General features: G+C 48.6%; 1 protein-coding gene across 1 annotated transcript in view; it reads right to left on the bottom strand.

The window, feature by feature from the left end:
- The window catches only part of LOC139250906 (B-cell scaffold protein with ankyrin repeats-like), a 310,021-nt gene that overhangs the window by 7,911 nt on the left and 274,460 nt on the right, over positions 1-27,650 (bottom strand). The window contains exons 11-14 of the mRNA XM_070873141.1: positions 15,360-15,419; positions 10,547-10,731; positions 3,202-3,265; positions 1,175-1,204 (exon numbers count right to left, since the gene is read on the bottom strand). Coding sequence (XP_070729242.1) covers positions 1,175-1,204; positions 3,202-3,265; positions 10,547-10,731; positions 15,360-15,419 — 339 coding nt within the window. The remainder of the gene's footprint in view (positions 1-1,174; positions 1,205-3,201; positions 3,266-10,546; positions 10,732-15,359; positions 15,420-27,650) is intronic.

The raw sequence follows: 27,650 nt of genomic DNA, 5'->3' as shown, positions 1-27,650 counted from the left end.
CTGGACATCTCAAAATGAGTTGCGGCCAATGAAGTACATTTAGAGTGTAGTCACTGTTGTATTGTGGGAAAAGCAACAGCCAATTTGTGCACAGCAAGCTCCCACACACAGCAATGTGATAATGACCAGATAATCTGTTTCAGTGATGTTGATTGAGGGATAAATATTGGCCCCAGGACACCGGGGAGAACTCCCCCGCTCTTCTTCGAAATAGAGAGTATGTGATATTTGGTGCCTATCTGAGAGAGCAGACCGGGCCTCGGTTTAACGTCTCATCTGAAAGACGGCATCTCCGATAGTGCAACACTCCCTTAGTACTGCCCCTCTGACAGTGCGGTACTCCCTCAGTACTGCCCCTCCGATCCGGCAGTGTGGCATTCCCTCAATACTGTCCCTTCGACAGTGTGGCACTCCCTCAGTACTGCCCCTCCGACAGTGCGGCACTCCCTCAGTACTGCCCCTTCGACAGTGCGGCACTCCCTCAGTACTGCCCCTCCAACAGTGCGGCACTCCCTCAGTACTGCCCCTCCGATCCGGCAGTGTGGCACTCCCTCAGTACTGTCCCTCTGATCCGACAATGCGGCGCTCTCTCAGTACTGCATTGGAGTGTCATGTGAGATTTTGTGCTCAAGTCCCTGGAGTGGGACTTGAACCCACAACATTCTGACTCAGAGATTGAGCCACGGCTGACACTTTGTGCAGTCACGTGACGGGATTACTGACTATCTGGTCTGGGAGTAATTTTGGGATAATTTACATTAAGATGTTTTAATAAGTTAAATTCAGCACACAAAGGGTTAAATGCCCACAACACACAGGCTGTCTGGGGACACATATTTGACCCAGTAACCAGCACTCGATTAAATGGCTGGAACAATTGCATTTCTTGTGTCCCATATCAGTTTGAGACTTACAAGTCACCTAGCATCATAGAATCCTACAGCACGTGAGGCCATTGGGCCCATCAAGCCTGTGCCGGCTCTGTGACAGAGCGACCCAATCAGTCCCACTCTCCGCTCTTTCCCCACAGCCCGGCAAACCTAAGGATTTATGTTCATCCAGATGTTTTTAAATCACAATGACTTCAATTTTGCCTTTCGAAAAAGCTTTAAAAAACATTTTTGGGGAAATGTGTATGTCTCCTTTAATTTCTTGAGATATCAAAACTGCTTACCATCTGAAAGATGAATGATCCTGAGCTTATCTGTGAGAGAAAACGAGTGCACGGTTGTTAATTTGGAGCATTTCACTGTATCATGAAGGATGCATTTTTAAAATTCATTCTGGGGATGTGGGCGTCGCTGGCAAGGCCGGCATTTACTGCCCATCCCTCGTTGCCCTGAGAAGGTGGTGGTGAGCCGCCTTCTTGGTAGTTGGTTTGATACAACCCGAGTGTCTTGTTTGGCCATTTCAGAGGGCAGTTCAGTGTCACCCACGCTGCAGTGGGACTGGCCAGACCAGGTAAGGGTGGCAGGTTTTCTTCCCTGATGGACATCCGTGAAGGAAGCCTGCCAGTTGGGTTTTTACAACAATCCGGCAACTTCATGGGCACACTTCCTGATCCCAGCGTTTTAAAACTGAATTCAAACTCTCAAACGGCCAGGGTGGGATTTGAACTCGTGGTCCACTGGATTATTAGTTCGGGCTGCTGGATTGTGGTCCAATAACCACTTCACTCCTGATGGAATCTCGCTCGAAGGCAACACACACAAGAGAATCAGGATCGGGTCCAATTCACAGAGATCCCAGTCTGCTGCTCGTTTATTTCATGATCAGGAAAGAAAGACCTGCATTTATATAGCGCCTTTCACAACTTTAGGGCGTCTCAAAGCGCTTTTACAGCCAATGAAGTACTTGTTGAAGTGTAGTCACTGTTGTAATGTGGGAAACATGGCAGCTAACTTGTGCTATTTACCTCAACACTCCCTGTGGCAGCGAGTTCCACATTCTCACCGCTCTCTGGGTAAAGAAGTTTCTCCTGAATTCCCCATTGGGTTTATTAGTGACTGTCTGATATTGATGGCCCCTAGTTCTGGTCTTCCCCACAGGGGGAAATATCTTCTCTACATCTACCCTATCGAACCCTTTCATTACCTTAAAGACCTCTATCAGGTCACCTAAGAAACAAGTTCTTCCTAACGAACTGCAAATATGTCTGTATTTCCAATCGCACCGCTCAGGAGATTGAAATTTCGGGTGGTTAAATCATTGATGTGCTGTGCCAAAGATTGTGGAGTTTGGGTCTCTCTCCGAAACGTGCGATCGTGCCCTCAGGCAGGGTAGCTTGTGCAGGTTGGTATTGAGCTCTGTGAGATTGCTAACCTCCGCACCAGACTCCGCTTAACCAGGGGCAGTATCAATATACTACTGAAGATTATTACCTTTGAACGTACGATCATACGGGAATGTTGGGCAGGATCAGACTAGTTGGTCCGTCAAGTCAATCTCATACCAAGATGGCCAGACACTTCCTTCCTGTCCCTAAACTCACTCCCTCCCACCACTCACTACTCCACCTCCCCTCGTGTAATCGCCCGGCAGAGGCGAGCAAGAGAGAAAAACCCAGGGGCACAAAGGGATAAAATTCCTCTCCGGCCCACTCGGCCGATGACAGAGAACACGATGATGCAAGGATGTCCCTCACTAACATTAGCCAAGGTAAGAGAGGGTTTCGTTTTACCGCAAGTATTTATTGTGGCAGAGATTATAGCATCGTTTAAAAGAGAACTAGGTAGGTATTTAATAAAATGACTCCACTTTCCTGCCCGATCCCCATATCCCTCGATCCCATAGACTCGCAAAAATCTATCGATCTCAGCCTTAAATATACTCCAAGACTGAGCCTCCACAGCCCTCTGGGGCAGAGAATTCCAAAGATTCACCACCCTCTGAGTGAAGAAATTCCTCCTCATCTCAATCCTAAATGGCCGACCCCTTATCCTGAGACTGACCCCTGGTTCTAGACTCCCCAGCCCGGGGGAAACATCCTCCCTGCATCTACCCTGTCAATCCCCTTCAGTATCTTCTATGTTTCAATGGTGGAACAGGCTCGAGGGATTGAGTGGCCTCCTGGTCCTATGTTCCTAGTGAGACTGCGTGGCCATGGATTTATCCCTCGCAGAATTTCAACCAGTAAAAGTGACCCCATGTTCAACCTTGAAGGCAGTGTTAACAAATAATTGGAGTGAAGCTTTGCCTTACCGTAAAGATCCTCCACATCGTGCCTGTCCTTTATAATGTTCTCTCTGAGTTTACGCAATTTCTCCTATACACAAAGAGATAAACAGAGACGTTGAAACTCTTTTAGGAGTTAACAGAAAAACATTAAACCGTGCCCCCCCGATCTGGGGGAAACAGCAACATTTACAATGCCCTTTTTTTTTTCCACAGCTTCACCTGAGCATCATCAACTGACAAGTGAACCAACAACAACAGCTTGCATTTATATAGCGCCTTTAAAGTAGTGAAACGTCCCAGGGTGCTTCACAGGAGCATAAATCAACCAGAATTTGGCACCGAGCTACATAAGGAGATATTAGGGCAGGTGACTGCGTTGGATTTTAAGAAGGGTCCTAAAGCAGGAGAGAGAGGAGGAGAGGTTTAGGGAGGGAGTTCCAGAGCTTGGGGCCCTGCCAGCTGAAGGCACGGCCACCGATGGTGGAGAGATGAGAATCGGGGGAGGCTCAAGGCCAGAATTGGAGGAGCGCAGAGATCTTGGTTGGGGGGGGGGGTTTATAGGACATAAGAACATAAGAATTAGGAGCAGGAGTCGGCCATTTGGCCCCTCGAGCCTGCTCCACCACTCAATAAGATCATGGCTGATCTGATCATGGACTCAACTCCACTTCCCTGCCCGCTCCCCATAACCCTTCACTCCCTTATCACTCAAATATCTGTCTATCTCCGCCTTAAATTTATTCAATGACCCAGCCTCCACAGCTCTCTGGGGCAGAGAATTCCACAGATTTACAACCCTCTGAGAGAAGAAATTCCTCCTCATCTCAGTTTTAAATGGGCGGCCCCTTATTCTGAGACTATGCCCCCTAGTTTTAGTTTCCACTATCAATGGAAATATCCTCTCTGCATCCACCTTGTCGAGCCCTCTCATTTCATACGTTTCGATAAGATCACCTCTCATTCTTCTGAATTCCAATGAGTATAGGCCCAACCCACTCAACCTTTCCTCATAAGACAACCCCCTCATCTCCAGAATCAACCTAGTGAACCTTCTCTGAACTGCCTCCAATGGAAGTACAGGTGCAGTGTCCAAAATCCGGAGTTCCGAAATCCAGAATCCGGACCGATTGGTGGCAGGGTCATCCGGAATCCGTAAAATGTTCCGGAATCTGGACACTGCCGACCTCGAGGTGCCGCTGCTGCCCGACCTTGGGCCTCGCCTCCCCGCCTGAACATCTCCTCTTCATCGGGACCCCACCCGACGACCTCATTGCCCGGCGACCCGAACAGCTCTTCGGCAAGCAACACCGCCACCGCCCACCCCCTTTCTGAGGTTCCGAATTCCGAATGAACCTGGGCTCGGGTGATTCCAGATTAGCGACGTCAGAAAGACGTTCCAGATTTTGCGTTTTGCAGGACTTTGGAACAGCCTCGGTCCCGAGGGTTCCGGATTTGGGATGCTGCACCTGTATATCCTTCCTTAAACATGTAGACCAGAACTGCACGCAGTACTCCAGGTGTGGCCTCACCAATACCCTGTACAGTTGTAGCAGGACTTCTCTGCTTTTATACTCTATCCCCCTGGCAATAAAGGCCAACATTCCATTTGCCTTCCTGATCACTTGCTGTACCTGCATACTAACTTTTTGTGTTTCATGCACAAGGACCCCCAGGTCTCTCTGTACTGCAGCACTTTGCAATTTTTCTCCATTTAAATTATAATTTGCTTTTCTATTTTTTCTGCCAAAGTGGATAACCTCACATTTTCCCACATTATACTCCATTTGCCAGAATTTTGCCCACTCACTTAGCCTGTCTGTATCCCTTTGCAGATTTTTTGTGTTCTCCTTACAATTTGTTTTCCCACCCATCTTTATATCATCAGTAAACTTGGCTACATTACACTCGGTCCCTTCATCCAAGTCATTAATATAGATTGTAAATAGTTGAGGCCCCAGCACCGATCCCTGCGACACCCCACTAGTTACTGTTTGCCAACCTGAAAATGACCCAATTATCCCGACTCTCTGTTTTCAGTTAGGACTGGAGGAGGTTACAGAGATAGGGAGTGGTGAGGGCCATGGAGGGATTTGAACACAAGGATTTTCTCATTCATGCAACTCCTGGTCCCACAAAAATTCATTGGCAAAGCTTCTGTTACTATTTTTCTCAGCGGCCTGTAGTAGGTGTCAGCCGCGTCTCAATGGGCAGCACGCTCACCTCGGAGGCAGAATGTTGTGGGTGCAAGTATAACTCTAGTCCCACACAAGAGATTGATGTGAAAAATCAAAGCACATGGTATTGGGGGTAATGTACTGACGTGGATAGAGAACTGGTTGGCAGACAGGAAGCAGAGAGTCGGGATAAACGGGTCCTTTTCAGAATGGCAGACAGTGACTAGTGGAATAACGCAGGGCTCAGTGCTGGGACCCCAGCTATTTACAATATACATCAATGATTTGGATGAAGGAATTGAGTGTAATATCTCCAAGTTTGCAGATGACACTAAACTGGGTGGCGGTGTGAGCTGTGAGGGGGACGCTAAGAGGCTGCAGGATGACTTGGACAGGTTAGGTGAGTGGGCAAATGCATGGCAGATGCAGTATAATGTGGATAAATGTGAGGTTATCCACTTTGGGGGCAAAAACGCGAAGACAGAATATTATCTGAATGGCGGCAGATTAGGAAAAGGGCAGGTGCAACGAGACCTGGGTGTCATGGTACATCAGTCATTGAAAGTTGGCATGCAGGTACAGCAGGTGATGAAGAAGGCAAATGGTATGTTGGCCTTCATAGCTAGGGGATTTGAGTATAGGAGCAGGGAGGTCTTACTGCAGTTGTATAGGGCCTTGGTGAGGCCTCACCTGGAATATTGTGTTCAGTTTTGGTCTCCTAATCTGAGGAAGGACGTTCTTGCTATTGAGGGAGTGCAGTGAAGGTTCACCAGACTGATTCCAGGGATGACAAGACTGACATATGAGTAGAGACTGGATCAACTGGGCCTTTATACATTGGAGTTTAGAAGAATGAGAGGGGATCTCATGGAAACATATAAAATTCTGACGGGATTGGACAGGTTAGATGCAGGAAGAATGTTCCCGATGTTGGGGAAGTCCAGAACCAGGGGTCACCGTCTAAGGATAAGGGGTAAGTAATTTAGGACTGAGATGAGGAGAAACTTCTTCACTCAGAGAGTTGTTAACCTGTGGAATTCCCTGCCGCAGAGAGTTGTTGATGCCAGTTCATTGGATATATTCAAGAGGGAGTTAGATATGGTCTTACGGCTAAAGGGGATCAAGGGGTGTGGAGAGAAAGCAGGAAAGAGGTACTGAGGGAATGATCAGCCATGATCTTATTGAATGGGGGTGCAGGCTCGAAGGGCTGAATGGCCTACTCCTGCACCTATTTTCTATGTTTTCTATGTTTCTATGTCACTGGAGTACATTATCTAAGCTGACAGTTTCAGTACTGAGGGAGCGCCGCCGCACTGTCGGAGGGGCAGTACTGAGGGAGCGCAGCACTGTCGGAGGGGCAGTACTGAGTGAGCGCTGCACTGTCGGAGGGGCAGTACTGAGGGAGTGCTCCACTGTCGGAGGGGCAGTACTGAGGGAGTGCTCCACTGTCGGAGGGGCAGTACTGAGGGAGTGCTCCACTGTCGGAGGGGCAGTACTGAGGGAGCGCCGCACTGTCAGAGGTGCCGTCTTTCGGTTGAGATGTTAAACCGAGGCCCCGTCTGCTCTCTCAGGTGGACATAAAAGGTGCTATATAAATGCAAGTCTTTCATTCATTGATTCTTTCCTTTAATTTCCTTCTTTATATTGTATCTTTCCTTTTCTCCATCGTATTCCCCCTTTCCTCTTTGTATTGTGTTGGCCTTGTTACCTGGGAGTCTGGGATCTGACAGTGCCTACACTGTATCGGAATCTCTCCATGGCGTTTAAATGTTGACAGAACTGTTGCAAGTGTATTCCCACACCACGCAAAGGTTCTTAACAAGGAGATGATTATTTATCCCTTACTACACGGACTGGAAACATCCATGTATGGAAGTGGCAAATAATGAGAACAAGTTGAATAAAGTGAGGGAAGAAAGTACGTCTCGGGACCTAATAATCTGATCAAATATTGAGATTCATCGCAATTACTGTGGCAATTGTTGGGGCTGTATAAATAGACCCAAGGAGGTCTCAGAGCTATGGAACTGCCAGCGCAGACTGCCTGTGTTAATGTGACCTTCTCTCTTCTCTCCATCTTTGATATGAAAATGCAGACACATGATTTATTTATGGACAGCTCAGGGAGTCCTTTGTGAGGATGGTGTATGCCCGGAACACATGCTGACAGGGCGACTGGCTGGTCTGTCGCTCAGCTGTACAACGCTAATTCACCTTTTAGAAACATAGAATCATAGAAAATAGGTGCAGGAGTAGGCCATTCGGCCCTTTGAGCCTGCCCCACCATTCAATAAGATCATGGCTGATCATTCCCTCAGTACCCCTTTCCTGCTTTCTCTCCATATCCCTTGACCCCTTTAGCCGTAAGGGTCATATCTAATTCCCTCTTGAATATATCCAATGAACAGGCATCAACAACTCTCTGCAGTAGGGAATTCCACAGGTTAACAACTCTCTGAGTGAAGAAGTTTCTCCTCATCTCAGTCCTAAATGGCCTACCTCTTATCCTAAGACAATGTCCCCTGGTTCTGGACTTCCCCAACATCAGGAACATTCTTTCTGCATCTAACCTGTCCAATCCCGTCAGAATCTTATACGTTTCTATGAGATACCCTCATCCTTCTAAACTTCAGTGAATAAAGGCCCAGTTGATCCAGTCTCTCCTCATATGACAGTCCAGCCATCCCTGGAATCAGTCTGGTGAACCTTCACTGCACTTCCTCAATAGCAAGAATGTCCTTCCTCAGATTAGGAGACCAAAACTGAACACAATATTCCAGGTGAGGCCTCACCAAGGCCCTATACAACTGCAGTAAGACCTCCCTGCTCCTATACTCAAATCCCCTAGCTATGAAGGCCAACATATCATTTGCCCTCTTCACCGCCTGCTGTACCTGCATGCCAACTTTCAATGACTGATGAACCATGACCCCTAGGTCTCGCTGCATCTCTCCTTTTCCTAATCTGCCACCATTGAGATAATATTCTGTCTTTGCGTTTTTGCCCCCAAAGTGGATAACCTCACATTTATCCACATTATACTGCATCTGCCATGCATTTGCCCACTCACCTAACCTGTCCAAGTCACTCTGCAGCCTCTTAGTGTCCTCCTCACAGCTCACACCGCCACCCAGTTTAGTGTCATCTGCAAACTTGGAGATATTACTTCATCTAAATCGTTAATGTATATGAAGCTCAGCACGACTGACGAAAAGTGGCCGTTAGTAATTCTCCGACGATCCTTTTCCAGGGAGTCACAGGGTGGTGAGAGGGTGACGCTGACTGAAATGCTGCCTATTTCTGCGGCGGGGTGAACCGTTGTACTGGGAATGCAAGCTCATCGCTGGCAGCAACAACCAAGGTTCATCAGTGATTGGCTCGGTGTTGGTGTGGAGGGTGGAGGGATGATGGAGAGCGGGGGTCGAGGGGGGCGGGAGGCATCAGGGCAACCCATGGAGCGGAGAATGCCGGCATGGTAACATAACCAACACGGTTGTAATGTAGGCACCGGTGAGGATGCTCACAGGTTGGTCGAGCTGTTGAGTTGGGAGTGGCTTAGCCAGTCACGTGATGTCCACAAGACTCAATAAAACCCCAGCCAATTGGGTTCGGGGGATCCACGATGGGGCAGGTGGTTGTGAACCTGGTGGATGAACTGGTAATGTGTAGTGTGATTTTAAACCTTTGCTAATAAACCAACTAGTTCTTAATAACAATGTGTTGCTATGAATTCTTAAGCAAAGAACCCATGAAGCAAATACATTACAGCGCTGAACACGTTTTCTGCTGGTCGCCGCACTCTAAGTGTGAAAGAGTAAGCAGGGTGAGCTGGGGGGTATAATCTGCCGATGATGGGTCATTATCGAGGGGAGGCTTCCATAGTTTATAATTTTGAGAACGTGTCCTTAGGAAGTGTTGTAAATTCATCAACATAGAATGACATCATAGTTACAGCACAGAAACAGAGCAACTGGTCCATCCCGGTGTTGATGCTCCTCCCACCCCTCTCCATCTCACCCCATCACCATCTCCTTCTATTCCTTTCTCCCTCATGTGTTTATCCAGCCTCCCCTTAAATACATCGATACTATTCAGTGCAACAGGTCTAGCCACACATGCAGAAACATGTCAGCCTGGATTATGTGCTCCAGTCTCTGGGGTGGGACTTGAACCCACGACCTTCTGACTCAGAGGCGACGTTTGGCTGCTCCTTCCCATGCAATTGGAGAGTCCCCTTATAGGGGCGGGGCTGAGGGCTAGAAAAATACACCCCTGTAAGTGGGAAAGTCTATCCCACCATTTGTCCCCACGCACAGAGGCAAGTCGCTGAGAGAGAAGCCTGTTGCAGGCCCCTGAGTTCTGTGGGAGTTTGTTCCTCCTGCCTGTACCTGGACTGAAGCGTGCGGGAAGGAAATGCCTGTGTTATTCTCAATAAACCTTACTCAGTCATTTTTAGAAAATTCACATCTGACTGGCGTCACCTTAGAGGCGGTACAATGGAGGTTCAGCAGACTGATTCCTGCGATGAGAGGTTGTGTAGAATGGGCCGATACTCTGGAGTTTAGAAGAATGAGGTGATCTCATTGAAACATACAAAATTCTTACAGGGCTTGACAGGGTAGATGCAGGGAGGGTGTTTCCCCCGGGCTGGGGAGTCGAGAACCAGGGGTCACAGTCTCAGGATAAGGGGTCGGCCATTTAGGACTGAGATGAGGGGGAATTTCTTCACTCAGAGGGTGGTGAATCTTTGGAATTCTCTGCCCCAGAGGGCTGTGGAGGCTCAGTCTCTGAATATATTCACGAAATGATAGATTTGTGGCATCTCGGGGAATCAAGGGATACTGGGATAGAAACATAGAAATTTACAGCGCAGAAGGAGGCCATTTCGGCCCATCATGTCCGCGCTGACCGACAAAGAGCCGCACGGCCCTCGGTCAGCAGCCCTGAGTTACATAGGATCGGGCGGGAAAGTGGAGTTGAGGGAGAAGATCAGCCATGATCTTATTGAATGGCGGAGCGGGCTCGAGGGGCCTTATGGCCGACTCCTGCTCCTAATTCTTATGTTCTTATGTTCTTAAGTTGAGAGCCTTGTAGGAACGTGGCCCTAACGCCATGGTAATGGACGCCCCCCCCCCCCCGCCCCCCTCCCAGCTCAGTTGTGCAATCTCAGGAAGTGGGTCCCTTCACTCTGGTACCTGTTGCACAGCATCCTGATCCTTCTGCTCCGTCTGCCACAGTTTGAATTTTTCCTGAGCTTCATCCACGGTAAGAACTCCCTTCTTGACCAGTTCCTGCAGGTGGATGAGTCGTTGCTGGCTGGGATTGTACTCCACCCCGAATGTGTCGTACATCTGGTTCTCATCGACCTTGGCTCTGGCCGCTGTACGGCACAAACAGGCCGGTTAGCAATGTGCAACCACTCTGCTGCTAAACAATTTCATACAACCCAGTAACATTATTATACCAAGGTTTACAAAGATGATGGGCCCTGGTGAGACCACACCTGGAGTATTGTGCACAGTGTCGGTCTCCTTACCTAAGGAAGGATATACTTGCCATAGAGGGAGTGCAGCGAGGGTTCACCAGACTGATTCCTGGGATGGGGGGATTGTCCTATGAGGAGAGATTGAGTAGACTAGGCTGATACTCTCTAGAGTTTAGAAGAATGAGGTGATCTCATTGAAACATATAAAATTCTTACAGGGCTTGACAGGGTAGATGCAGGGAGGATGTTTCCCCCGGGCTGGGGGTCTGGAACCAGGGGTCGGCCATTTAGGACTGAGATGAGCGGTGAGAATGTGGAACTCACTGCCACAGGGAGGGGTTGAGGCGAATAGTATCGATGCATTTAAGGGGAGGCTGGATAAACACATCAGGGAGAAGGGAATAGAGGGTTATGCTGATAGATTTAGATGAGGAAAGACGGGAGGAGGCTCGAGTGGAGCATAAACACCGGCCTGGACTGGTTGGGCCGAATGGCCTGTTTCTGGGCCGTATATCCGATTTATGTATTTCGATCAGTAAGGTGGTACTTTATGGGAGTGGGTATGCTGTGTCATGACTGTCCAAAATCTGTAATTAAAATGCGTGAAGATAACAGGAGTCACACTCGGAGTGTTTGTGGGCTAAATTGGGCCGTGCAGCACCCTGTTATTTAGGCTCTGTGTGCCCAACTAAGACTCAGAAATGGGGGCCGAGAGGCGGGCATACTGCCGACGGGAAGTGCTCACATCGCCATCTTGGTAAAGGGGTTTGCGCGCGCGCCCAGTGACCACTGGCAGCATGCAAGGTGAGCGAGATAATGGCGTGAATCAGTGTCCAACGCTGATTCGAAGCCAGCACTGCCGTTTTGCAACTACCCATCAGCCAATTCCCTTAACCGCGCACAGCTGAACATGACGTTAAACAGCATGAAGGACCCACCAGCTCTATTGAAAGGGATTGTCAGCTACCTACAGGTTAGTTGCTGGATTATTTCTTCTGTTTTTGATGGTTTCCTATACTTGGCTCTCTCGCACGTTCAGCCAATGCTTCAATCATTCACAGCACAGAAGCAGTTCACAAAGGGCACCCATCACTTTTTGCAGCCACAGTGCACCTCCCCTTTAAGAACTGCAGGCTGCCTTTAAGTAGCACTAGCCACCCGCGATATCAGGCCCCCTGCTGGTGCATGCAGCCAATGAACAGCGTGGGTAGTGCTGGCTATATGCGGCAATCATGTAAAGCAGCAAGATATGCCGATTCACCATGCTGCCTGCAACGTAATGAACCGGTGTGAGCCAAACCCATCTTCAGGTGTTGTCCAATTTAACCCCCACTGTTCCCAGTGCAATGTCTGGCTTCACAGGAGTGTGGATTGTAGAGCCACGGATGGAGATCAGTATCACATAGAATTTACAGCACAGCCCCACCGCTCCGTGCCGGGGTTTATGTCCCACCACTCCGTGCCGGGGTTTATGTCCCACCGCTCCGTGCCAGGGTTTATGTCCCACTGCTCCGTGCCAGGGTTTATGCCCCACCGCTCCGTGCCGGGGCTTATGTCCCACCGCTCCGTGCCGGGGTTTATGTCCCACCGCTCCGTGCCGGGGTTTATGTCTCACCGCTCCGTGCCGGGGTTTATGTCCCACCGCTCCGTGCCGGGGTTTATGTCCCACTGCTCCGTGCCGGGGTTTATGCCCCACCGCTCCGTGCCGGGGTTTATGTCCCACCGCTCCGTGCCGGGGTTTATGTCCCACCGCTCCGTGCCGGGGTTTATGTCTCACCGCTCCGTGCCGGGGTTTATGTCCCACCGCTCCGTGCCGGGGTTTATGTCCCACCGCTCCGTGCCGGGGTTTATGCCCCACCGCTCCGTGCCGGGGTTTATGTCCCACCGCTCCGTGCCGGGGTTTATGCTCCACACCAGCCCCCTCCCACCCCTCTCCATCTCACCCCATCACCATATCCCTCTATTCCTTTCTCCCTCATGTGTTTATCCAGCCTCCCCTTAAATACATCGATACTATTCACCTCAACCCCTCCCTGTGGCAGCGAGTTCCACATTCTCACCGCTCTCTGGGTAAAGAAGTTTCTCCTGAATTCCCCATTGGGTTTATTAGGACTGTCTGATATTGATGGCCCCTAGTTCTGATCTCTCCCACAGGGGGAAACATCTTCTCTACATCTACCCTATCGAACCCCATCATTATTTTAAAGACCCCGATCCGATTGCCCCTCAGTCTAGAGCAAAAGCCTCAGCCTGTTCATCCTTTCCTGACAGTTATAACCTCTCATTTCTGGGATCTTCCTTCTGAATCTTTTTGAGACCTTTTCCATTGACTCTATACCCTTTTCGAAATATGGAGACCAGAACCGCGCACATTTGTGATTCATGAGTGTGTGTGCTTCCAACTTTCCAGAGATGAACTAGTTATTAAAATATTGGAGGGAATTATTTCAGTGCAGTGTGATATGCCTCTGCATTGATCGGGTGCAGGTACATGACCCAGCATCACGGTGCAGGGTCACCTAGCCCACAGCACTCGCTACATGAATAATTAGCAATTACAGCCAGCAGCTGAAAGAGCCAGCAGCAGTCTCCGGAGGTGGAAAGGTCCGAATGTAATGTGGCCACTTTGAGAGTGTAAAGGTGGCTGCAGATTTATAGAGACACGTTGAGGAATTCCCAGTAAAATATCGATGGAACGTTTTATTAAAATTGCTGTAAAAGCGATGGAATCTAAAAATAATGGAACTATTCCACCTAAAATGACGGTAAGAATAATTGTTTTCAAATGTGATGAATTCTCATCGTAAAAGATTACCTATCCACATTGTGCTCTCATTCTGAGAAATGACAGTCCATTAAAATCCAGAGAAATTCACAGAAAGTGTCAGGTGGTTTCCCGGAGGTTTGCCACGAGGAGGCTGACTGGCCCGGAGCTGGACATGTGGGGTAACGGTGGGTGAGCTGCCCATGATTGACCATTGGGGTAACGGTGGGTGAGCTGCCCATGATTGACCATTGGGGTAACGGTGGGTGAGCTGCCCATGATTGACCATTGGGGTAACGGTGGGCATGCTGCCCATGATTGACCATTGGGGTAACGGTGGGCGAGCTGCCCATGATTGACCATTGGGATAACGGTGGGCGAGCTGCCCATGATTGACCATTGGGGTAACGGTGGGAGAGCTGCCCATGATTGACCATTGGGGTAATGGTGGGAGAGCTGGCCATGGTTGACCATTGGGGTAACGGTGGACGAGCTGGCCATGATTGATTGACCATTGGGTAACGGTGGGAGAGCTGCCCATGATTGATTGACCATTGGGTAATGGTGGGAGAGCTGCCCATGATTGACCATTGGGTTAACAGTGGGAGAGCTGCCCATGATTGACCATTGGGGTAATGGTGGGAGAGCTGGCCATGATTGATTGACCATTGGGTAATGGTGGGCAAGCTGCCCATGATTGATTGACCATTGGGTAATGGTGGGCGAGCTGCCCATGATTGATTGACCATTGGGTAACGGTGGGTGAGCTGCCCATGGTTGACCATTGGGGTAACGGTGGACGAGCTAGCCATGATTGATTGACCATTGGGGTAACGGAGGGTGAGCTGCCCATGATTGACCATTGGGGCAATGGTGGGTGAGCTGCCCATGATTGATTGACCATTGGGGTAATGGTGGACGAGCTGCCCATGATTGACCATTGGGGTAACGGTGGGCGAGCTGCCCATGATTGACCATTGGGGTAACGGTGGGCGAGCTGCCCATGATTGACCATTGGGGTAACGGTGGACGAGCTGGCCATGATTGATTGACCATTGGGTAACGGTGGGAGAGCTGCCCATGATTGACCATTGGGGTAACGGTGGGAGAGCTGCCCATGATTGACCATTGGGGTAATGGTGGGAGAGCTGGCCATGATTGACCATTGGGTAACGATGGGAGAGCTGCCCATGATTGATTGATCATTGGGTAATGGTGGGTGAGCTGCTCATGATTGATTGACCATTGGGGTAATGGTGGGCGAGCTGCCCATGATTGACCATTGGGGTAATGGTGGGTGAGCTGCTCATGATTGATTGACCATTGGGGTAACGGTGGGCGAGCTGCCCATTATTGACCACCCAATTCCATGGACCATGAGCCTTGTTGGTGGCACACAGTCAGAGAAACGTCTGGACAGTGTTGGGGATTTAATCAGCGAAATCCCAGAAGGTGGTGGGGGTCTGGAACTCACTGCCTGAAAGGGTGGTAGAGGCAGAAACCCTCATCACATTTAAAAAATACTTGGATGTGCACTTGAAGTGCCTTAACCTACAGGGCTATGGACCGAGAGCTGGAAAGTGGGATTAGGCTGTTTCTTTGTACGTTTTCTTTGTTGGCCGGCACGGTCACGATGGGCTGAATGGCCTCCTTTTGTGCTGTAAATGTTTCTGGTTTTATGATCCCAAAGTTGCAAACTGGGAAAACCCATCAATTGGAGGAGTTACCATGAGATGCCAACAAGGAAAAGGCTCCATACCTTGCTTGGGGAGAGCGTAGACCTTCTCTTCGGTTCCTTTTCCGGTCTTTTGCTGAAACACTAGCACAAGATCATATCAGTACTTGTTAAAAGATCCTTAGCCAGAACAGTTAATCTCTCAGACCAACATTAACGCAATGGGGTAACCCAGAGCTGGCCTACGAGTGCTGACATCATCGCAACAGTACAGTCAAAGGTCAAGTACGTTTCCTTTAAATATTGTTCACCAATCATATTTCACATTGATTCTTTTGGTGGATGTTGAATAACTTCCTTCTGAATGAGTCTCGCTGTAAGAGTTTCCAGGTGTATTCTATCAGAATAATAGATGGGCTCTGCCCAGAAAGCAAGCCATTCAGCTTAATCCACCTATGACAGTGCTCGCTCTTCTACTGTAACTATCGACTATTCCAACACTCTCCTGTCTGGCCTCCCACCCTCTATAAATTTGAGCTCAGCCAAAACTCTGCTGCCCATGTCCTAATTTGCACCAAGTTCCGATCACCCATCACCCCTGAGCTCACTGACCGACATTGGCTCCCGGTCCGGCAACGCCTCGATTTCAAACTTCTCATCCTATTGTTCAAATCCCTCCATGGCCCTCGCCCCTCCCTATCTCTGTAACCTCCTCTAGCCCCACAAACTCCCGAGATCTATCCTCCTCCAATTCCGGCCTCTTGCACATCCCCCGATTTCCATCGCTCCGTCATTGGCGGTCATGCCTTCAGCTGCCCGGGCCCCAAGCTCTGGAAATCTGCCCTCCTCCCCCGCACCCAAACCTCAGTGCATCTCCACTTCTCTCTCTCCTCCTTTCACACGCTCCATAAAACTTACCTAAGCTTTTGGTCACTTGTCCTAATGGGCCTGAAATTCCGTAGAGGTCTTCCCGTGGGCAAACTAAAGAAAAAAGTTAAAAAAACTGCGCAATTACCTGTTGCTGCTGCGCCCGCTCAAAGCCTGAGGCCTTCACTTCTACGCATCGGAGCGCGTGCACATCAGGACGTGCGCAGGGCTGGAGCTGGAGTCACATGGCTCTGGGCAGCCAATCAAGGTACAGTATTTTCTCATTCATAATAATGCGAACTCCGTAAATTGGAGTTCCTATTATGAATGAGAAACCCCCCCTAAACACACAAAAAAATCAACAAAAAATAGAAAAATACTTAAAAAATATTTAAGAATCATTTAAATTAAAGTTCTTACAAAAAATAATATTTTCCCGACTTTTTTTAAAGATGCCTTAAAATAAACTTACCGTAGGGAGGGTTTATAACAATAAAGTATGTTTTCCTATGTGTTTATTTAATTTAATTTTAATGTTTATGCATGTTTTTAAACACTTGCACCTGCAAAGGTAGGCAATACGCTTGCATTTTCAGGCGCAAGATTTTTTAGGACATTTGCTGGGCAAGATATGGGTAAATATCGGAAATCTTCCCCTGTGAGTGTCCTCGCTCCCGATATGCGCGAGTTGTGTCAAGCCAGAAACTTGACAGATCGGAAAAGCCGGTTTTCAGTGCATGCGCCTTGTGTGCTAAAACCCGGCTTTTCTGATGCCTTCCCGGGTCCGTAGCAACTTCGTACAGACCCAGGACAACGGAATTTCAGGGCCAATATCTCCTTATCATCTTCCTTCAGGCAGTGCATCCCAGATCATAACAACACGCTGCCTAAAATAATTCCCCTCTCCCCCTCTGGTTCTTTTGTCCAATGACCTACAGTCTGTGTCCTCTGGTTACCGTCCAACCTGCCAATGGAATCAGTCTGCCTAAAGCCCTGTCTTCTCTCTGGGATGGATGACGATCCCATCTCACCTTGTGTACGTTTGAAGTTCGGTGCAACTCTATGGAAACTAGTTTTCAGCAGACATTTACCAACTTATATAAAGAAGGAAAGAAAGGCCTCAGGACCTCCCAAAGTGCTTAACAGCCAATTAACAGTAGCATTGTTGTAACAACAACAACTTGTATTTATAAAGCGCCTTTAACGTAGTCAAATGTCCCAAGGCGCTTCACAGGAGCGATTGTCAGACAAAATTTGACACCGAGCCACATAAGGAGATATTAGGGCAGATGAAAGAGGTAGGTTTTGAGCAGGGTCTTAAAGGAGGAAAGAGAGGTAGAGAGGCGGAGAGGTTTAGGGAGGGAGTTCCAGAGCTTGGGGCCCAGGCAACAGAAGGCACGGCCGGCAATGGTGGAGCGATTATAATCAGGGATGCTCAGGAGGGCAGAATTGGAGGAGCGCAGAGGGTTGTGGGGCTGGAGGAGATTACAGAGATAGGGAGGGGCGAGGCCATGGAGGGATGTATGAGCAAAGATGAGAATTTTTAAATCGATGCGTTGCCGGATCGGGAGCCAATGTAGGTCAGCGAGCACAGGGGGTGATGGGTGAGCAGGACTTGGTGTGAGTTAGGACACGGGGCAGTGAGCACAGCGGGTGATGGGTGAGCAGGACTTGGTGCGAGTTAGGACACGAGGCAGTGAGCACAGGGGGTGATGGGTGAGCGGGACTTGGTGTGAGTTAGGACACGGGGCAGTGAGCACAGGGGGTGATGGGTGAGCGGGACTCGGTGTGAGTTAGGACACGGGGCAGTGAGCACAGGGGGTGATGGGTGAGCAGGACTTGGTGCGAGTTAGGACACGGGGCAGTGAGCACAGGGGGTGATGGGTGAGCGGGACTCGGTGTGAGTTAGGACACGGGGGCAGCAGGGTTTTGGATGAACTGAAGTTTATGAAGGGTGGAAGATGCCGGCCAGGAGTGTGTTGGAATAGTAACAAAGGCAGGGATGAGGGTTTCAGCAGTGGATGAGCTGAGGCAGGGGCGGAGACGAGCGATGTTATGGAGGGGGTCTTGGTGATGGAGCGGTGTGGGGTCAGAGGCTCAGCTCAGGATTGTAGGAAACATTATGATCACAGGTCTGTCAAGACCCATACTGGAATGCTGCAAGCTTCTGGTATAGTCAACTCACAGGTACAGAACACGATAACTAGTCACCCATCTCAATCTAAACTCTGAGCCAGACACAGGCCATGACTGAAAAGCTTCACAGCCTGCGTTCAGAGTCTGCAATGGAGCCAGACTGCAGATAATTGCTAGAAGTATTCTAAACATGACTTCAGCTTATAACCGAGGATGATGTTGTGAAAGCACGGTATTGCCAGAGCCGTCACCTTCCAAGGAGAATTTAAATCCGATCTTGGAGACATTATGGTAATGCTTGAACTATATAAAACACTAGTTAGGCCACAGCTGGAGTACTGCGTACAGTTCTGGTCACCACATTACAGGAAAGATGTGATTGCACTGGAGAGGGTACAGAGGAGATTTACGAGGATGTTGCCGGGAGTGGAGAATTTTAGCGATGAGGAAAGATCGGATAGGCTGGGGTTGTTTTCTTTCGAACAGAGGAGGCTGAGGGGAGACCTTATTGAGGTGTATAAAATTATAAGGGGCCCAGATAGAGTGGATAGGAAGGACTTATTGCCCTTAGCAGAGGCATAAATAACCAGGGGGCATAGATTTAAAGTAAATGGGGGGAGGTTTAGAGGGGATTTGAGGGGAAATTTCTTCACCCAGAGGGTGGTGGGGGTCTGGAACTCACTTCCTGAAAGGGTGGTAGAGGCAGAAACCCTCACCACATTTAAAAAGTACTTGGATGTGCACCTGAAGTGTCGTAACCTACAGGGCTACGGACCGAGAGCTGGAAAGTGGGATTAGGCTGGGTAGCTCTTTGTCGGCCGGCGTGGACACGATGGGCCGAATGGCCTCCTTCCGTGCTGTAAACTTCTGAGATTCTCTGATTAAAGATTCCCTGGCACTATTTGAAGAAGAGCATTGGAGTTCTCCTGGTGACCCGGACAACATTCCACCCTCAATCAATGCCACCAAAAATAAATTGTCTCATTTACTGTTTGTGGGATGTTGGCTGCTGCATTTTTCTACATAATAACAGTGACTGCACTTCAAAGGTGTTATGTATGTACATGCTGTTTGTAGCCACCAGATGGTGTCATTGTTGGAGGCCACTGAGCAGGACGCACATGGTGCTGCTCTGGTATAAAAGACCAGCCATTTTGTGAGTCAGACACTTTAGGACGAAATAAAGCAGAGCCAAGGTCGTACCTTGCTCAGTTAGACAGTACTCAGTTTGAACTTTTATTACATACATAACATTTGGCGACGAGAATACAAGAACCTTTGTTTGCAAAATGAGCAGGATTGGATTTTTAGAGTGATTCGAGGAGGGAGAAGATTGGGCAGACTTTGTGAGCTGTTTGAACCAGTACTTCGTGGCCAACAAAATGAAGGGGGTCGATGATGCAGATCGGTGCCGGGCCGTGTTCCTCACTGTGTGCGGTTCAAAGATCCACGGTCTGATAAATAATCGACTCATGCCTAGTGATCCAACAGAGAAAACGTACGAGGAGTTGTGTCCATTGGTACGGGAGCACCTCAAGCCAGACGGCAGCATCATCGTCTCGAGATACGGGTTTTATACACACGTTCGATCGGAGGGCCAGAGCGCGGCGGAATTTGTTGCCGACCTGAGACGTCTCGCGGGACCGTGTAAGTTCGGGACGGTGTTGGCAGACATGCTGCAGGACTTCTTTGTTATCGGTATCAACCACGAGGTGATCCTGCGCAAACCTCTGGTGGTGGAGGAGTTGGATTTAAAAAGGCCCATCCAGATCGCTCAATCATGTGTGACGACGGACAGGAGTCTAAAGCAAATATCGGTGAAGAACCGAACCTCGGCAAGTACTGTAAATGCAACTGATTCGGCGTTCGGCAGAGCGGCACATGGCAGGGCCTATCCGGCTGTGTTCGCGAAACCTGTGGCTACCCAAAGTCTGCCAGCGGGAATGTATCCGACTTCTCCGTGTTGGCTTTGTGGGGGCACCAGCAGTGCCGATTTAAGCAATATAGTTGCAAAGGCTGTCCGAGAGTGGAGCATCTCCAGCGCAAGTGTCCGCAGATGAGCAAGCGTGCTGCGACACACCACGTGGAGGATGAGAGTCAGACTAGCGCGGATCTAGATACGCAATCTGAGATACCAGAGGAGGAAGTGTATGGACTGTACTCCTTCATAACCAAGAGTAAACCAATTTTGATTAACGTGAAGTTTAACAGGATACCGGTATCGATGGTACTGGACACAGGGGCGAGTCAATCGATCATGAACGAGAGGGCATTTAATAAGCTGTGGGATACTGAGACTGTGAGGCCCAGGCTGAACCCTGTTAACGCCAAGCTGCGCACGTACACCAAGAACTGATAAAGGTAATTGGCAGTGCAAAAATTAATGTGTCGTATAATGGTGCGGTTCACAAGTTACCGCTGTGGATTGTTCCAGGCAATGGCCCAACGCTGCTCGGCAGGAGCTGGTTGGAGAAAATCAGATGTGACTGGAACGACATAAAGGCATTACGTTGGAGGAAGATACATGTGCCCAAGTATTGAGCAAGCTCCCCTCGCTGTTCAAACCGGGTATCGGCAACTTCACGGGAGCCTCGGTGCAGATCCACGTGGACTCAGATGCAAGACCCATGTATCATAAAGCTCGGGCAGTGCCGTATATGATGAGGGAGAAGGTCGAAATGGAACTGGGCAGACTCCTGCGTGAAGGGATCATACCACTGGTCGAATTTAATAAATGGGCCAGCCCCATTGTTCCTGTGCTGAAAAGTGATGGCACAGTCAGAATCTGTGGAGATTACAAGGCTACAATCAACAGGGTTTCAAAATAAGATCAGTATCTGTTACCGAAGGCTGATGACTTGTTTACAACGCTAGCCAGAGGGAAGTTGTTCACAAAACTGGACTTGACGTCGGCCTATATGACACAGGAGTTGGTTGAGACTTTGCAGAGACTATGTGCATTAACACGCACAAAGGACTGTTTATTTACCACAGGGGCCCGTTTGGAATTCGCTCGGCTGTAGCAATATTCCAGAGGAATATGAAAAGTCTCCTGAAGTCCGTTCCCAGAACCGTTGTGTTCCAAGATGACTCCTGATCACCAGTTGTGACTCCAAGGAACATCTGAACAACCTGGAAGAGATTCTACTGCATTTGGACAGAGTGGGACTCAGACTGAAACGCTCGAAGTGCATCTTCATGGCACCGGAGGTCGAATTCCTCGGGAGGAAAATCACCGCTGATGGCATCTGACCTACTGACGTGAAAACCAAAGCCATCAAGAATGCACCCAAACCACAGAACGTGACGGAGCTGCGTTCGTTCCTGGGTCTGCTCAACTACTTTGGTAACTTCCTACCTAAATTGAGCACCTTACTTGAACCACTCCGCAAGCTATTGAGAAAAGGCAACAACTGGGTGTGGGGTGCATCGCAAGACAGAGCTTTCGAGAAAGCCACCAATCTGCTTTGCTCGAACAAGCTGCTGGTACATTATGACCCATGTAAATGTTTAGTCATATGGAATTGGTTGCGTGTTACAACAAGCCAATGAGTCAGGGAAACTTCAACCTGTCGCGTATGCATCCAAAAGTTTGTCTAAAGCAGAAAGAGCCTACAGTATGGTAGAAAAAGAAGCTTTAGGGTGTGTGTACGGTGTTAAAAAGATGCATCAATACCTGTTCGGTCTGAGGTTTGAATTAGAGACCGATCACAAGCCGTTCATTTTGTTGTTTTCCGAGAGCAAAGGTATCAATACCAATGCTTCATCCTGCATCCAAAGGTGGGCACTGACATTATCTGCCTATGATTATGTTATTCGCCACAGACCTGGCAAAGAGAATTGTGCTGATGCTTTGAGCCGGTTGCCGTTGCCCACACCGGAGGTGGAAACGCCACAACCGGCAGATTTTATGTTAATCATGGATGCTTTTGAGAGTGAAGGTATCCCTGTCACAGCTCAACAAGTTAAGACCTGGACCAGTCAGGACCCGATATTATCGGTGGTAAAGGGTTGCATCCTCAAAGGGGATTGGTCTGCCATACCTAAGCAAATGTACGAGGAGGCCAAACCGTACATTCATCACAAGGACGAACTGTCTATTCAAGCAGATTGCATATTGTGGGGCAATCGAGTTGTAATGCCCAAAGAAAGGGAGAGAGAAGTTTGTGCATGAGTTACACAGCACATATCCTGGTATAGTGATGATGAAGACCATCGCCAGGTCTCATGTATGGTGGCCAGGAATTGATTCTGAGCTGGAAGCATGCGTGCATCAGTGCAACACCTGCATGCAGCTCAGCAAAGCACCAGTGGAATCGCCGCTGAGTCTGTGGTCATGGCCATCCAAACCTTGGTCCAGGATCCATGTAGATTTTGCAGGTCCTTTCCTGGGCAAGATGTTTTTCGAAGTGGATAGAATGCATAATCATGTCATCCAGCGCGTTCACGGTAACCATAGAGAATCTCAATGTCATGTTCGCGACACATGGTCTGCCTGACATAGTGGTGAGCGACAATGGGTCGTGCTTCACCAGTCAGGAGTTTCAGGAGTTTGTAAAACTTAACGGCATAAAACATGCAAGGTCAGCACCATTCAAGCCTGAGTCCAACGGGCAAGCAGAACGTGCAGCACAAATTATCAAACAAAGCATGAGGAGAGTAACCCAAGGGTCACTGCATACAGCTGAGTTACAGGACAAGACCCCACACACTCACAGGGGTCTCGCCTGCTGAACTCATGATGAAAAGAGGTCTTAAGATCAAGTTATAGCTTGTACACCCAGATTTAAGTAATCATGTTGAATACAGAAGACAGAGTCAACAAGGGTACCACAATCACGCAACTGTGTCACGCGATATTTCTGTTAATGATCCTGTATATGTGTTGAATTATGGTCAGGGTCCCAAATGGATCGCTGGTACGGTCATGGCCAAGGAGGGCAACAGAGTATTTGTTATTAAGGTCAAGAATGAGCAAACTTGCAGGAAACACATGGATCAGACAAAGCTGAGGCACACAGACATACCAGAGCAGTCGGACCAAGAAACCGTCGACGACGAACCAACCTACCAGCAGCCTTCAGTGGACTCAAGGGTCATCAGTGAACCTGGAATTTCCATCACGGACTTGGTCAATAAAAATGGACTTGCAATTCTTGACATGGCCACTGCCACCCCCAACAAGTCAGCCATCCAGCCACCAGCCACAACAGACTCCGCACATTCACCCAAGGCCGGAATCGAACTGAGACGGTCAACCCAGGAGCGTAAAGCACCGGACCGTCTCAACCTGTGAAAGATTGTGATAAGATCTCAGAGGGAGGTATTGTCATGTATGTACATGCTGTTTGTAGCCACCAGATGGTGTCATTGTTGGAGGCCACTGAGCAGGATGCACACGTTGCTGCTCTGGTATAAAAGGCCAGCCATTTTATGAGTCAGGCACTTTGGGACTAAATAAAGCACAGCCAAGGGTATACCTTGTTCAGTTAAACAGTACTCAGTTTGAACCTTTATTGCATACATAAGAAAAGGCAAATCATTTGTTGTAAACGCTTTCAAGGTCTTTCTCTCTGTTATGTTAAAATGTGAAAACATCATCCCAGTACCTTGGTATATTAATAGAGGCACAGAGTGCAAAAGCAGTAAGTTATACTCAACCTTTATAAACACTGGTTTGGCCCCAGCTGGAGTATTGTGTCCAATTCTGGGCACCACACTTTAGGAAGGATGTGAAGGCCTTGGAGGTGGTGCAGAGGGAGATTTACGGGAATGGTCCCAGGGATGAGGGACCTCAGTGATGTGGAGAGACTGGAGAAGCTGAGAAGTTTAAGAGGAGATTTAATCAAGGTGTTCAAAATCATGAGGAGTTTTGGTAGAGTGGGTAAGGAGAAAGTGTTCCCAGGGGCAGGAGGGTCAGTAACCAGAGGGACACAGATTGACGATAATCGGCGATTGAACCCGAGGGGGAGATGAGGAGAATGTGTTTACGCAGCGAGTTGTTGTGATCGGGAATGCGCTGCCTGAAAGGGCGGTGGGAGCAGATTCAATAGTAACTTTCAAACGGGAATTGGATAAATACTGGAAGGGAACAATGTGCCGGGCTGTGGGGAAAGAGCGGGGGGAGTGGGACTGATTGGATCGCTCTGTCACAGAGCCGGCACAGGCTCGATGGGCCCAATGGCCTCCTCTGTGCTGCGATTTCCATATATACAAATACAGTTTCTACAAATTAATGTTCAATTTAGGAAAGAAAGACTTGCATTTATATAGCGCCTTTCACGACCACCGGACGTGTTTTACAGCCAATGAAGAACTTTTTCGAAGTGTAGTCGCTGTTGTAATGTTGCAAAGAAGGAACATCTTTCCAATTACTAACAACCACTTTTCTAACAGAAATGTTTGAGTGGTAATTGAAGTACGCTCAGGAATGATATTGATGGCAAAGATGCACTTCAGCCCATTAAAAGGCTGTAGGCCTCAGCACAAGCTTGAAGCACATCAATTAAGCTACTTCCTGCCCGATCAATAGCACTGCTGAGTGCTTCCTGCAGCCCGATCCAATTTATTATCATTTCTGACCCGTCTGATCCCAGGCTCTTCGTTCTGATTTCAGCCGCACCACACGCCAAGGGGTTAAGTACGAATTTCACGGAGGAGCATTGCGGGGTTAAGACTGAAGGGACCGCCGTCTGTGATCTGAGCTATGGTCTCGGGACCTTGCCTCAGCTCTTGTGGAACTGACTCCATCCCCCTCCCCAACTCCTGTCCGAGGCTGAACCACACCGTTCACAATCTCGGGGTCAGATTTGACCCTGAAATGAGCTGCCGGCCATTTACCGTAAGAACATAAGAAATAGGAGCAGGAATCGGCCATTCGGCCCCTCGACCCTGCTCCGCCATTCAATAAGCTCATGGCTGATCTGATCTTGGACTCAGCTCCACTTCCCCGCCCACTCCCCATAACCCTTTACTCTCTTATTGCTCAAAAATCTGTCTATCTCCGCCTTAAATATATTCAATGACCCAGCCTCCACAGCTCTCTGGGACAGAGAATTCCACAGATTTACAACCCTCTGAGAAGAAATTCCTCCTCATCCCAGTTTTAAATGGACGGGCCCTTATTCTGAGACTATGTCCCCTAGTTCTAGTTTCCCCCATGAGTGGAAATATCCTCTCTGCATCCACCTTGTCAAGCCCCGTCATAATCTTATACGTTTCGATAAGATCACCTCTCATTCTTCTGAACTCCAATGAGTATAGGCCCAACCTCCTCAACCTTTCTTCATAAGTCAACCCTCTCATCTCTGGAATCAACCGAGTGAACCTTCTCTGAACAGCCTCCAATGCAAATATATCCTTCCTTAAATACGGAGACCAAAACTGTACGCAGTACTCCAGGTGTGGCCTCACCAATACCCTGTACAGTTGTAGCAGGACTTCTCTGCTTTTATACTCTAGCCCCCTTGCAATAAAGGCCAACATTCCATTTGCCTTCCTGATCACTTGCTGTACCTGCATACTAACTTCTTGTGTTTCATGCACAAGGACCCCCAGGTCCCTCTGTACTGCAGCACTTTGCAATTTTTCTCCATTTAAATTATAATATCCACGGCATAACTAAGACTGCTCATTTCCACCTCCGCAACATCACCCGTCTCCGCCCCTGCCTCAGCTCATCCGCTGCTGAAGCTCTCATCCATGTTCTGCACCCCTTGCCTGTGGCCATCCCCTGTTGGAGGGAGTATCGACTCCCACTCGCTTGGCCTGGAGGAGAACGGGACCCCCTCAGGGAGAAACATAGAAACATAGAAAGTAGGTGCAGGAGCAGGCCATTTGGCCCTTCGAGTCTGCACCACCATTCAATAAGATTATGGCTGATCATTCCCTCAGTACCCTTTCCTGCTTTCTCTCCATACTCCTTGATCTCTTTAGCCGTAAGGGCCATATCTAACTCCCTCTTGAATATATCTAACGAACTAGCTTCAACAACTTTTCTGTGGTAGAGAACTCCACAGGTTCACAACTCTCTGAGTGAAGAAGTTTCTCCTCATCTCGGTCCTAAATGGCTTACCCCTTATCCTTAGACTGTGACCCCTGGTTCTGGACTTCCCCAACATCGGGAACATTCTTTTTGCATCTAACCTGTCCAATCCCGTCAGAATTGTATATGTTTCTATGAGATCCCCTCTCATTCTTCTAAATTCCAGTGAATATAAGCCTAGTTGATCCAGTCTTTCTTCATATGTCAGTCCAGCCATCGCGGGAATCAGTCTGGTGAACCTTCACTGCACTCCCTCAAAAGCAAGAATGTCCTTCCTCAGATTAGGAGACCAAAACTGAACACAATATTCCAGGTGAAGCCTCACCAAGGCCCTGAAAAACTGTAGTAAGACCTCCCTGCTCCTATACTCAAATCCCCTAGCTATGAAGGCCAACATACCATTTGCCTTCTTCACCGCCTGCTGTACCTGCATGCCAACTTTCAATGACTGATGTACCATGACACCCAGGTCTCGTTGCACCTCCCCTTTTCCTAATCTGTCATCATTCAGATAATAATCTGCCTTCATGTTTTTGCCACTAAAGTGGATAACCTCACATTTATCCACATTATACTGCATCTGCCATGCATTCACCCATTCACCTAACCTGTTTCAAAATACGGGGGAGCCAATTTAAAACCGAGTTGAGAAGGAATTTCTTCTCCCAGAGGGTTGTGAATCTGTGGAATTCTCTGCCCAGGGAAGCAGTTGAGGCTAGCTCATTGAATGTATTTAAATCACAGATAGATAGATTTTTAACCAATAAGGGAATTAAGGGTTATGGGGAGCGGGCGGGTAAGTGGAGCTGAGTCCACGGCCAGATCAGCCATGATCTTGTTGAGTGGCGGAGCAGGCTCGAGGGGCTAGATGGCCTACTCCTGTTCCTAATTCTTATGTTCTTATGTTCTGATGTCCAAGTCACCCTGCAGCCTCTCAGCATCCTCCTCACAGCTCACACCGCCACCCAGCTTAGTGTCATCTGCAAACTTGGAGATATTACACTCAATTCCTTCGTCTAAATCATTAATGTATATTGTAAATAGCTGGAGTCCCAGCACTGAGCCCTGCGGCACCCCACTAGTCACTGCCTGCCATTCTGAAAAGGACCTGTTTATTCCCACTCTTTGCTTCCTGTCTGCCAACCAGTTCTCTATCAATACATTATCCGCAATCCCATGTGCTTTAATTTTACACACTAATCTCTTGTGTGGGACCTTGTCAAAAGCCTTTTGAAAGTCCAAATACACCACATCTACTGGTTCTCCCTTGTCCACTCTACTAGTTACATCCTCAAAAAACTCAAGAAAATTTGTCAAGCATGATTTCC

This window comes from Pristiophorus japonicus, chromosome 2 (assembly GCF_044704955.1).
Source record: "Pristiophorus japonicus isolate sPriJap1 chromosome 2, sPriJap1.hap1, whole genome shotgun sequence".
NCBI lineage: Eukaryota > Metazoa > Chordata > Chondrichthyes > Pristiophoridae > Pristiophorus > Pristiophorus japonicus.
This window is presented reverse-complemented; position numbering and strand designations above follow the sequence as displayed.